This window comes from Schistocerca nitens, chromosome 5, assembly GCF_023898315.1.
Source record: "Schistocerca nitens isolate TAMUIC-IGC-003100 chromosome 5, iqSchNite1.1, whole genome shotgun sequence".
Taxonomy (NCBI): Eukaryota; Metazoa; Arthropoda; class Insecta; order Orthoptera; family Acrididae; genus Schistocerca; species Schistocerca nitens.
Genome location: NC_064618.1, coordinates 465,879,211 through 465,893,141, shown reverse-complemented (window position 1 = coordinate 465,893,141; position 13,931 = coordinate 465,879,211). Strand labels below are relative to the sequence as shown.

At 43.6% G+C, this 13,931-nt stretch overlaps 1 protein-coding gene across 4 annotated transcripts in view; it reads right to left on the bottom strand.

Moving 5' to 3' along the window:
• LOC126260895 (mucosa-associated lymphoid tissue lymphoma translocation protein 1 homolog) overlaps positions 1-13,931 on the bottom strand; it is a 143,689-nt gene that overhangs the window by 62,030 nt on the left and 67,728 nt on the right. For all 4 annotated transcript variants that reach the window (XR_007546658.1, XM_049958346.1, XM_049958345.1 and 1 more), the window contains one exon: positions 5,172-5,420. Coding sequence is in view for 3 of the 4 variants with exons in the window: in XM_049958346.1 (XP_049814303.1) it covers positions 5,172-5,420 (249 nt within the window). In the remaining variant the exon portion in view is untranslated. The remainder of the gene's footprint in view (positions 1-5,171; positions 5,421-13,931) is intronic.

Genomic DNA, 13,931 nt, shown 5'->3' with positions numbered 1-13,931 from the left:
GATCGGACTTAGTTTCTTTTCCCCCCTTGGTAAATTAAGTTTTTGTTACACACACTACATTCAAATTATAAATCCATCTTATTTTTCAACAGTTGTTTAATGCAGCTCTATAAAAAAGCTTTGTTCTCCACCCCCTTTTTTGGTAAATGTAAGTATTTCTATGTGACAAAACAAAAAAAAAAAAAGTGATGTTTTCGTATGTAATGTATTCCATTTTTGTATCTTCTGTACAAATAAAATCTCTGTAAGTCTCACATTACGTTTATCTGGGTTTGCAATATTCAGTTGTCACCTGAACGTGACCTAAGAAGCCGAAAGCCAGTTCATGACCAAATAAGTGTAATTTTGCAAAAACTACGAAGTGTTTTCCTTTTCAATATTTTTCAGGAATGGTACATTCTTTCAGATTCAGCTCTCTTCCATTGCTAGCATGGATTTACACAGCTCCTTCCTCTGAATTTTTTCTTTACACGTCTTCCAATGCTCAGTTTCCCCAGTGCAATCTCACTACTGAACTGAAGTGCTAATCTACATGAGCTTGTGAGATGTTATTTGTTTGGTTAAATTCAAAGACAAAAAATAAATACAATAAGACAAAATAAATTATATAGCAGACAACACTTTCTAGCAAAACATATGGAAAAAGTTGCTACCAGCATGTGGTGCATTCGAAGACAGTGTGATCGGATTAATCCTCACTAAACCGAGGGTTAGCAATATCGTCTGCCCTTCAATTCTTCTCTGGTGCACGATCCCAATACTTGCTAGCATCTAATTAACTTTCATCAACAAACTCTAACCTCTTTTTCGTGAACCATCATTCACCTCAACAACTCACTTCCATGCATCATGACCTTCATTCAAGACAGACAACAATACTTCTCATACAAAGTTATGTTCCTCATTCATTTCTTACTCCATCACATCTAAATACTTCAACAACAAAATAACAACTCATAACAACATGCCGCTCCCTTGGTCTGGATGGGTTATTACTGTGAAATCTCATCTATATTTTCGTTTCTCATTCCTGACTTTTATCGCATGTAATCTAATGCTATCATCATATTGCAGCTTTACCACATTTCTCACATCTGAAAACAGACTATAGAATAAATTTCCACCATGTAGCGGAGTGTGTGCTGATATGAAACTTCCTAGCAAATTAAAACTATGTGACGGGCAGAGACTCGAACTTTCACAGGCAAGTGCTCTACCATCTGAGCTACTCAATCATGACTCATAATCAGACCTCACAGCTTTAATTCTGACAGTACCTCGTCTCCAGCTTTGAAACTTCACAGAAGCTCTCCTGCAGACTTTGCAGAACTAGCACTCCTGGAAGAAAGGACATGCTTATCCACAGCATGGGAGATGTTTACAGAATGAAATTTCCACTCTGCACCAGAGGGTGCCCTGATATGAAGAAGCTGGGAGGACGGGGAGTGAGTCGTGCTTGGGTAGCCCAGGTGGTAGAGCACTTGCCCGTGAAAGGCAAAGGTCCCAAATTCCAGTCTCAGTCTGGCATACAGTTTTAATCCGCCAGGAAGTTTCATACCGGTGTACACTCCATTGCACAGTGGAAATTTCATTCTGGAAACATTCCCCAGCTTGTGGCTAAGCCATGTCTCCGCAATATCTTTTCTTCCAGGAGTGCTAGTTCTGCAAGGTCTGCAGGAGAGCTTCTCTTAAGTGTGGAAGGTAGGAGACAAGGTACTGTCAGAATTAAAGCTGTGAGGATGGGTCGTGAGTTGTGCTTGGGTAGCTCAGGTGGTAGAGCACTTGCCCGCGAAAGGTGAAGGTCCTGAGGAAGTCTCGGTCCAGCATACAAGTTTGATCTGCCAGGAACATTTAGACTGTAGGTTTGGTATCTTTCTAAACTGTCACTGCCTTTTCTTAGCAAGCACTGACACTGCCAATCATAATACATAATTCAATTCATATGTGTTGGCTACTAACCTGTATGAATAAACAGCTGTTCTTAAAGTTATTTCCATCTTCTTACTTAAATTGATTCTCCCTTCAAATCTTATACACATCTTTTCATCTTATTACTATTTATCAGGCATTTTGCCACATTTTTAAATAGTTTCAGTTAGTAAAAACTTGACTCAAACCCTCTGACATCAAACCTGTATCTAATTCCACTTTCCATCTGATCATTAACCAATTTCGTTAGCCAGTGGTCAGGATTGGAGTCAGTTCATTGCCTTATTGATGGCCTCTATATCTCTCTTTGCACTTGGTGTCACACCACTCCTTTTTGTATCAAACGTTTATTGTCCTCTGACATGTGTCAAATTAAATTTTATGCTGTACTTTCTGGGGTGGATACATCCTTACCTTTTACGTCTTTCACATTATCGCATGTTTCTCACTTACTCTGTGCCTTTCAACTATCTACAATTTGTGAGGAATGAATTCTCCAAACCTGTGTCAACTAATGCATTCTGTAATTGTGTAGAAACATGCAACACTGTGATGCCATATAATCCCAGATCAGGCATCTCAGTACTATCAATTACTTGGTAAGCCTGGAATGTTGCATACTCTAACAGGGCTGCTGCTACCTCTGTCTATAACTTTGCTTCGCTGTACAACTGCTGGTAACATCAACATGATTAGAGACCAGTACTATCGGTGATTACTTCACAGATGTTGCAAAGTACTTGTTCTCCTGAGTCTGCCATCCCTGCCATCTGCTCATTTTCTACTTGCTGCTCATCCTTCAGATTGGTCATTTTACGCGAGGAGTTGCAGCACACATCATGTATTGTATTTTCTGTCACAGTACTTCCTTCCACAAATTTTTAATAGACTCTTCCTGGGTCTGTGTGAAATCATTAGATGAAGCTTTTTGCATCTCTAAAAGTTTCTTATTCTTGTGTTCTATAAGTCATGCCTCTCTATAATCTGCATCATACTTTAACATTGCATACAACTTCATTAACATTTCATGTCCTATCAGAGTTCTGGACTGACTTGCATCCTTGCGATTTACCTCTCTAATTTTGGTTACTTTGCCTCAGTCTTAGTCAGATCTCCTTCTGAACTTCCCACAGTACAACGAATTATAACAACTGCTTCATCTCAACTGATGTTCATTTATTACAGACATCAAAAACATCACCCAAGTTCATTCATTACTCTCAATATTGTCACTGTCGGGCCACACAACATACTTTCCCCATTTTTCCCAGACCAGACAACAACAAGATCAACACAATGATGATATCTATGCCGAGATGACACAGACTATCAGGCACATGAAACCACAGTTCAAAAAATACATCAAATGAGAACCACCACAACAACATACATCATACGCTCATGCATTCAGTCTAAGTTCACTGCTAACTACTTGCCAGCCATTCCATTAAGTTGTGTTAATATTAAACATTAATTCTCACGAATTTAGAAAAACAATGTATCAAAGCCACAAGGTGCAGGTACTTAAAGACAAAATAATGAGCAATGGGCAATTAATGACAAAACATACCCTACACTGGGCACCATTTAATGAGTGATCAATTTCTATATTTATTTACTTATTTATTGCATTTGAGTATTAAAACATATTAAACTGCACTTAAGTGTAGCATTTGCATATTAAATAAAAGCAATCACAATATCTTAAATTGCAAATCAGTGCAGCATTTACAACCCATGTAAAAGGAATAGGAGCACCAACCCAGGACTCTACAAATACAGTTTACAAATGACTATTACGAGTGAAATTTGCCCATTACCAATAACACGATTACACGGAGCCGTACTAGGGTTTTAGATCATGGTTGCTATGAGACAAATGAAACTGGCAGACAGACTTTGTCAAGAGAGCTTATTGCAATTACTGGGTGATGGTCAGGCTATTGTGGGTAAAGCTGACTGATCTCTGGGAGTGGATTTCATTATCTCCCAGCAGCTGCTGCATAGTTGGTGCAGCAGAATGCATGTCTCTCGGCAATGGCCAGAGCTGGATTTCCTGCACTGGCAATGCAATAGAAGACACTCTGCAGCCAAGTGTCCTCTCTTGACTCTTGCCAGGAAGTGTCCCCTTTGTGTCTCGACAACAAGAGTCCTCCCCAGCTTCGGCAACAATTGTCCTTCCACAGCAAGCTCTTTGCATTTTCCAGATATATCTTTGTGGGCATGACAACACAGCTGATTGGCTAGCTTGTGTTCTTCTTCTGGCCAATCAAATTATTGTTCACCATACTTGTTCAATATTTGTACCATCCATTATTCTCATGCTATAAGAGGAAGAACACAAACAGACTTTATTGTAGTTGAAATGCCTCCACTGGGCACACTGCATGTTGCCAGTTAAGAACAGATGTCCTGTGTCCAGCAATTCATCTGTCACCTCCTCTCCCCCTCCCCTTTTCACCTTCAAACACCCCATTTCACTCCATTTTAACAATGTGTTTGTACTGCTATTGCTCCCACAATTCTCTCAGCAGGAGGCTACAACTGTTAAAAAGACTTTCCTAAGAAATTCCCTTCCCCTGGCAAAATATATGCTGTCTATTAAACACTGACATCCTGCATCCTGTGAATCCACCCAATTGTCATCTCCACTGCTGCATATGATAACGTCTCCTTTTCTCCAGTTCGACAATGTGAGTCTGCACTCCTTCAACACTTCTCAACAGCAGGGAGACTGCTGCCTGAGTGTGAAGGATTTTTACACTCCTGGCATACAGTGGGGGCTGTGTGGCAGTCACAGTGGAGGTCACTCACTCATGGGCACATTTCTTTCACATGTGGTGGCAGCAGCCCTTCCTCAGAGTGCTGTCAGGTGCTTTTCTTCAGAAGGCTACTATGCCTTGACAATATAGCATCTTGGGATGAGTATGTTACGGAACCATCTCGGCATAAATCTTAATTAATTTAGGGAAACTAGGAAAACTTAAATCTGGATGGCTGAATGAAGATTCGAATGCCTTTTCTCTCAAATGCAAGTCCAGTGCCTCAACAACTGTACACCCACAATCTTAGTCTTCGCTAAAAGAGGCATTTATAATGTCTTTGGACTTTAATATTTAATGTATTTAAAATGTTTTATCAACTCAGTGGTGTACAGAATAGATATAAAAAAATATTTTAAAGATATTGCTATTTATAAGCACAACTGGGACACAATCATGATAACACAGAACTTAACTTACCGTAAGACCCTTCTTGCAACATATTGCAAAAAAGTTTTACAGCATTTCTCATCTCAGTTTTTGTAAGATTATGGAATGCCAGAACTCTGAATCCCATTTTTGAAAGTATTGAAGATAAAGTCTCAACATCATTACAAGGCATTATCAGATCTGTAAGTCTTGAATTTTCTGAAGCTGTAGGCAGTGAGGCATTGACTCTCTCATAAGAATTGTTTCCAATAAGTAGAGCAACTTTTGCTGGAACTGGTTCTATCAACAAACAGAACAAATAAGTAATTGATAAAGAAAATAAACATGAAATTAAAATGAAACTTGCAACACCGACATATGGACCATATTCAGATTCTCTCCAACTATTACTCTGTCAGCACAATATGTATAATTTTATACTACCAAAATTTATTATTATTTAGTTCTGACTCTATATATAGAATAAACAATCTGATCTCGTGTTATGGAAGGAGATACTGAAATTACCTTTTAAAAAGCACAACAATACAAACTTTGTGAGATGTTTATTTCATGCTGAGGCCTACTAAGCTGCCCACGTTGATTTCTGTGAGAATTTTAAATATAAAGCAGCTGCTTTTCTGCTCACTTTATCAAATACTTCAGACTAAATGTGTATGTAACTTTACACAGAACATGATTTGTATCTTGTTAAATATGAACAATTACCGTTAACTGAATTCTACATCCCACAATCTAAATATTCTGATAAATTTTAGTGGTGGCTAATAAGGTGCTCTTTTACTTACGTTCTGAATATTTTGGGTTACAGTTTCCTGCATGATACTTGCGAGCAACCAGTTAAAGACTTATTCATCAGAATTTAAAAATTAAATTCTAAAACTTTTCTATCCTTTTCTGGTTAGGTAGAACACAGTTTATGATTGTTGTCACTAGTGGTAACAAAGACCGACGGAACCAACAGGTGGTGCCTGAGTTTGATAACAGCAGGGTACACAAAGTGAATGACTATCCAAAAGTAGGTCAAGAGTGTAACACAGTTGTCATACTTATTTTAAGTACAGTCAGTGACCACAAATGTTCGTCAATTAGGTTATTAATTTTGGCCAATGATGACCATCTTCTGAAGGTAGTCATCACCAACCAAACTTAATAACCTAATTGATAAACATTTGTGGCCTGTGATTCATTTCATAATAAAATAAAGTACATAATTTCTGGATCACTGGAGGACATTACTGCAACTATATCGCAACTTGAAAGTAATTTTAAGCATGTATAACAGCACAAAGAGCAATCAAAATTACAAATGTAGTAAATGCAAACTCAAAATTCTACTGTTCAGTAGTGCATAACCAAAGGTTTCAAAGACTAATAAGAGACCAGTTACTTACTTGAATCAGTAGACAGCAACATGCGACCTGTTTTGGCTGTGTCAGCCTTCATAAGGAACCAAGCTGTGGCCTGAGTATCTCTGACGTGTTCTGCTGATCAGTACTCAGGCTGGGTAGGGAATTGGAATCACTGTCTGTATAAACTCTTCTGCCCTTTAACTGGCATGTAGGATCTTAAATGGTCTAGCCTGTGCTGACTTCGCCATGGACGGGGGAGACAGAAATACAGGGATCCTTGCCAAAGGCTCCTGTGGTAGTTCCTGTATGTTATCAGCTGGGATGGATGACAGTGCTGTCTATGGGAATCCTGGCTGATCAATAGATTCAGGATCGCACCTTGGGCCTTGGAGGCTGCCCATGGTGGGGATTGGATGAATGGTTGGGCCTCCACAGGTAACTCAGTCTGAAAATGCTCAACCTCCATTGATGGTATGGTGAGGGATCCAATGGTAGTGGCAGTGGGAGCCAAAAGAGATCCACAGGAAGAAATTCTTCTACCTCTACCAGCTGCCATTGCTGGTCATCGTTGACTCACTGCTGACACCTAACACAGGGTGTAGGTTATAGTGGTCACAGCCAGGCTGATGGGGAAGCTTGTTGCTGGCATGGTTGCGAAGGGCGTGCCCAGTCAGCAGCTGAGGGGAATGTGGGGACAGTAAGTCACAATGTGGATGGAGCTGATTCCAATGCCAGACCTACTATTTTTGGCCGGCCAAAATCTCAAACAATTGTCTCCCCTATTGCTGATGATGCCACTTCGGCACCCCAGCTTTTCAGCCAAAAGATAAGCCAGATGTGCGAGCCCATACAGTGGTAAGGCTGTATGCGTGGGTGGTGGTCCCACTGAGTCAAGCTCAATCAATTAAAAAGCATGAGAGGCTTGCACCCATGTAAAATTTTGACGAGGCTACATCCATTTACTGGGGAGGACCGACAGTGGCAAAGGAGCTGGTGAATGTTTCTCCAGTTGGCGGTCATCAGTATTTTACCTAACTGCATTTTGAAGATCCTGACTATCTGTTTGGCTTCCAAGTTGGCTGCGGGATGGAAAGTGTCAGTGGTCAGGTGCTCAATGCCATTGTGCTGACAAAAACGTGAAAGGAAAATGCCATGGGCTGAGTGCTGTTGTAACAAGGGTGAAAGGTGCCCCCAGTTGCCAATATGAGGGACATGCATGTGTAATAGCTGCTGCATTAGTGGTAGCCATCAATGTCACATATGGAAAGTTAGAGACACCAACAACTAGCAACCTCACTACTCCCCAGAATTGTCTAGGGAAATCAACATTCACTCTTTGACAGGGATGGTCATGGCATGGCCAGGGGTTGAAATGCTGTGTTAGTGTAGATTAGTTGTGGGCACAGGTTTGGCAGTTCTGAATGGTGTGTTCAGTGGTGTCATCTATACAAGGCCAATATGCATGACACTACTTTATTGCCTTCATTCTGTGCATTCCACAAGGTGCAGTGTCGAGGAGCTTCAATATGCGTGGGTGGAGTGTGGAAGGATCTACCACCCAGCAGTCAGAATTGTCTATAGCCAACAATATGACTTTATCGGTGCCATATGGAAAAATAGGTGCACCAAGACCGATCGGTATCCTTAGGTAGGTACTCCAGCCAACCTCACCATACAACAGAAAAAAAACGCTATGGAGGACTGGATCACATCTTTTTTCCATGGCTACTTCACATGCTGCATTGGAAAATTTGTTGAGTGAGTTGCTGATTTGTGTGTAAGACAAAACACAGCACTTTGTGCCTATCAAACTCTGCACCTGGGCCACACTGCAAGTGGGAAAGTGTGTCTGTGTTGGAGTGCTGTGTGGTGGGTCAATAATAGATCTCATAATTATAATTACTCAGGAACATTGCACACTGTTGCAGCCACTGTGTGGTCTTACTGGGAAGCTCTTAACGGGGGCCAGATAGCAAAATGAGAGGCTCATGATTGGTGAAACTCAGTACGATACAGATGGATGTGAAACTTCTTGACATTGTATCCCTCTCTTTCTAAATGTGTGAAAAATTCCTTTATGAGGCATTTAATGTTTTAGAACCAAATGTAATAGGCTGTTCTGTGCCACTGGCATATTTGTGGGACAGAACTGCAGCAAAAACCACAACCGAATGCATCAGTGGCAATAGCCAAGCATTTGCACAGATGGAATGTTGTTAAACAAGGGGCAGAAAAAGAATTTTTTAAATTGCAAGAAAGCTTTATGGCACACCTCTGACCACAGAAGTTTAACACCTTTTTCTGCACGTTATTAAGTGAGTGGGAAATCTGGGCCACATTGGGAATAAACTTTACTATCTAGAGGAACAACTGGAGTTCTCAGTTTCTTAGGAACTGGTAAATTTGTGACTGCGACCACATGATCCTGTGAGGAAGTTAGCTCTTCTTTACTTAACATATGTCCCAACAACTTGACACTCGCCTCAAACGAACTACGTTTGTTGAGGCAACTACACAAACCATGAGCTTGCACCAGCTCAGACAAAAGCTATAGGCTGTGCAGGCACTACACCCTGCCCTGAGACTGACTGGCCATTGTATGTCACCACTCTGCGCTGAGGGTACTATAGCTGTGGCAAGTCAATGCCCTGATACATGTCCTCATTAATCAGAGACATGGCCACCCCTGTGTCCAAGTGGAAATCCACTGTTGCTCCACTAATGCCCAGTTCCAACATGAGCCTCTACATCCTCTCTGCTGCTGCTATGGGCAATGACAAGATAGCATGCAGTGTGCTGATGGCTGATGTTGTTGTTGGCTGAGGCCGACACTCAGCAGATGCCCTGGTTTGTGGCATGCAAAAAAGGTGACGTCACAGAAAGAGCAGTGATGCTGTTGCTCCTATGGGCTGTAATTGGGACACAATTTGATGGACTGAACTTTTCAGTGACCCTTTAACATGATAGGGAGGAAACTGTGCGCTTCTACTGATGAAGAGGGTGGAGGATCGCAACTACTGAATCCCATGTTGCTGGTCTACTGGGCAAATGGGTGCTAAGTAAATCACGCAATGACACTGACTAGAAGTCATCAGTTGATTGTAGAGAACAACAGCAAATACTAACAACACTGACATCAGAAGACTCATGAAACACAGGTTGTGTTGACGCATTTACTTCATGAGTGTTTTAGCACATCGCTCAGGTTCAGACCAGCTGACTCTAAAGCATTCACACTAACTCCTCTATAAACAGCTTAATAATTTGGCGTATGGTGCAGTACACTTTTTACAGAAAAATCTCACTTGCGTGCTACACCTTGCAAGACGCAGCCCATGCCGTATATACCTGCTTATGTTGCTTGGCACTCTGGTTAAATTTGAGCCTAATTACAACTATGTGGGTTTGGTGACCATAATAGCCCATCAGCAAACCACAGACACCCTAAAAGCTTAAGCTACCGAGGTCTGAGAGTGAGCGTAGTTTTTGCACCACTTTGTACAGTTTATTAGTAGAAGGCAGTAGGAGTACACTCTGACATTCTGGGTCTAGGACTTGATCTGCCTTGCAGTAAAGAACAAAACTATATAAATACATCTCCCAAAACTCATCTGCCTTGTTATAGCAAGTGAATGGCAGAGAGGGAGGTGAGGGAACTTCAGGTGTTGGATGTTGCTGGTTTTGTAGCAGTCATAACAGCAATTTCTGCCTCACTCAAGACAGTTGCATGATGAGAAAGTACTCGTCAATACTTTTCTATCCTACTCCACATAGGTAAAACACAGTTTATGATCACTTGCACTGACAGTAACACCAAGTCCAGCACAACAAAGAAGTGGTTCCTGAGGTTGATGATGGCAGAGTTCACAGAGTGAATGGCTACCTAAAAACAAGTCAAGACTGTAACCAAGTCATCTCAAGTGTATACAGTCCAGGGATCAGTCCTAGTCACAAATGTAAGACAGGCGAGGTCGTAAACCTACTGTTCAATGGTGGATAACTAAAGGCTTCAAAGATTAGTGGCAGACTGGTTAGCAAGAGCTGGGCTGCAGTATTTACTGGCATACTCATGTCAGAGCCTGGCTGCATGTTACACGCTTGCGGCTACAGCTATAGCAACACTCACATGGGAGCAAGCTGCGGACAGAGTATGTAGCCTAGATATCTCTGATGTGTTCAGTGTATTGATACGCTGGTTGGGCATGGAAACTGAATAACTGTTGGATACTAAAAAAACCTAAACAGGAATGCATAGTCTATATCAGGGATGACCAAGATTTTGGCATAATTGCCACATCACGCTGCCTGAGCTGGGGGAGGAGGAAGAGTGGAAACTGCAAATGAGTCGCATTTAAATTTCAATGCAGTCACACTGCATATGACTTGGTTTTATGTTTCATATTTCTCAACAACATACGTCACAAACAAAACAAACTTTTGTATCATTTAACTATTTTTGGTATGTTACAGATGTGATTTACTTTTTATCTGGCACGAACTAGCAATATACGGACAGAAGCAGACGATTTCACAGATGTTCGTACTCAGAATGTCATGTATTTGTAACCTACTTAGTTTCATACTTTTGTGACTCCACAGCTCATTATAAGCTGTGGCCTCTTCAATAATTTTCCACCAGTTATCTCAGTCCATTGCTAGGGATCTCCATGTTATAACCTTTAATCACCAATAATTGCGTGGATATTCAAACACACTCACTTAGAAACAATAGCTGGTTACATGATAACAACTCAGTATCTCTCATTCGACTGCCGTGCCGTGACATGCGGCCAGCGCCGTTCGTAGCTAGGTGGCGCTCCCGCACTCAGCCGAGTTGCGGAGCGCCTCTATCGCCGTTTGCACGTACTGTCGTGGTGGCACTGTTAAATGTCGTGGCACTGTCACACGACTTTTCCCCCTTTGAAAAAAAAAAAAAAAAAAAAAAAAAAACACTCACTTCCGTGGAGACATGGACAGTGCGGAGACACTCTTGTGAGGCCCCGAGAAGATCCCGCAGAGAGACACGAGAGTATGGTCAAAAATGTCCAGGACGGAAGCTCGTGCGTGGAACGTGCCTCCTGGACAAGATGATGGGTGAAAACTCCGGAGCAGCATCCATAGGTGTCGTGGACCTGGGGGTGTGCTCCAGCGAGATGTGTCCCGGAGAAGGCGGCGTCGCGACTGGGGCCGGTTCCGGCGTACTCTGAAGTGGTAGCGACGTCGGCTGCATCAACACGTACGGTAGATCGGCAGCAGCGACAGGACTGGCTTCTCGGGCTGGTGGAGGCGAACCGAAGGGGCGGTGGCACCGGTGTGGCCACCACTCGTGGGCGCATCTGGTCATAATGGCGAACAACCATGCCATCGTCCGTATGTATTTCACAAAGCCGGAGGCCGCGAAGAGCCTTGACCACCCCTGGAATCCATTTAGGGCGAGATCCATACCCTCATGCCCACACGTCGGCGCCCACCGAGTATTTTCCCGCACTAGGGGACACAGCACAAGGCCTGACAGGGTGAAGCAGGTGCAGTAGAGTGCGCGGTTGGCGGCCATGCAAGAGTTCAGCAGGGCTGCGATCACCCAGAGGCGTGAAGCGATAAGAACTCAGAAATTGCAGCAGAGCGTCATCTGTGGAAAAATCACTAAGGAATTTTTTCATCTGGCTTTTGAAAGTGCGGACAAGGCGCTCGACCTCCCCATTCGATTGCGGATGGAAAGGCAGTGCTGTAACATGATGAATCCCTTGTCCAGTACAAAAATCACGGAAGGCCTGCGAAGAGAACTGAGGGCCATTGTCCGTGATGAGCGTGGATGGAAGACCTTCTAGCGCAAAGATTTCGGACAAAGCCAGCGTCGTCGCTGCAGTGGTGGGCGACGGACATCAAACAACAAACGGAAACTTCGAGATGGCATCAATCAACAGTAGCCAATAAGTACCGAGGAAGGGGCCGGCAAAGTCAGCATGCATCCGTTCCCATGGCTGCGCCAGATCAGGCCACAGAGAGGGCATTGTACGAGGTGCAGCCAGTTGTTGAGCACACTGACCACACGCAGCAACCATGTGGGCGATGTCCGAATCAATACCGGGCCAATAAACGTGCCTGCGGTCCAGGGACTTAGTCTGAGAAATCCCCCAATGGCCTTCATGCAACAGTTTGAGAACATCTTTGCGAAGAGAGGTTGGCACCACGACCCGTGGAGATGCGCTATCCATGGCCAGAAGAACAACACCATCACGAACAGACAGACAAAGGCGCAAGGCATGGTAGTTGCGAAGGGGATCTGATGCCCGGCCCTTGGTCCTGTCCGGCCAACCCTGTTGAACAAAACCGATCACCTGACGCAGGACCGGGTCCTGCGCAGTAGCCGACGTGACTTGCGTACCTGTAAGTGGAAAACCCTTGACCGCACGACGTTCTTCCTCATCAATGTGGAAACGGAGTCGTTCATCACGATCGAAAACCGGGTCGGGGCCCATCGGCAATCGCGACAATGCGTCAGCATTGGCGTGCTGGGCCGTGGGGCGATGGTGAATCTCATAGTGAAAACGAGACAAGTATAAGGCCCAACGCTACAGGCGGTGAGCTGCCTTATCCGGAAGCAATGCCGATGGGCTGAACAGAGAGACCAGCGGCTTGTGGTCGGTGATGAGGTGAAACTTAGAACCATACAAAAAAACGCTGAACTTTTTTAGAGCATAAATGATAGCAAGCGCCTCCTTTTCGATTTGAGAGTAACGCCACTGCGCATCGTTGAGGGTCTTGGAAGCATAGGCGATGGGTCGTTCTGAGCCATCCTCATACCGATGGGCGAGAACAGCCCCTAGACCATACTGTGATGCGTCAGTCGCCAGAACCAAGTGCTGACCCGGACGGAATGTGGCAAGACAAGGCGCCGACTGCAAATGAGCCTTCAGGTGGACAAAAGCCTCCTCACACTCGTCGGACCAACAGAAAGGGACGTTTTTGCGTAACAGCTGATGCAGAGGATGAGCTACCGCCGCCGCGGATGGAATGAATTTGTGATAATAAGCAATCTTGCCTAGAAACGCCTGAAGGTCTTTGACCGTAGACGGCCGGGGTAGAGCGTTAATGGCCGCAACGTGCTGACGTAGAGGAAGTATACCCTCACGGGACAAGTGGAAACCAAGATACACAATGGAGGGTTGGAAGAACTGTGACTTGTCCAGATTGCACTTCAACCCAGTCGAATGCAAAACCCGAAACAGTGAACGTAAATTGCGAAGGTGCTCCTCAGTGGAGGCCCCCGTGACAACAATGTCATCTAGATAGTTGATGCAGCTGGGAACGGAAGCCGTGAGCTGTTCCAAAAACCGCTGAAAAATGGTAACCGCTGGTACTGATACAACCCACAAGGAGTGTTGATGATGAGAAATTCCTTGAAAGAAGCATCCAACGGCAACTGATGGTACGCCTC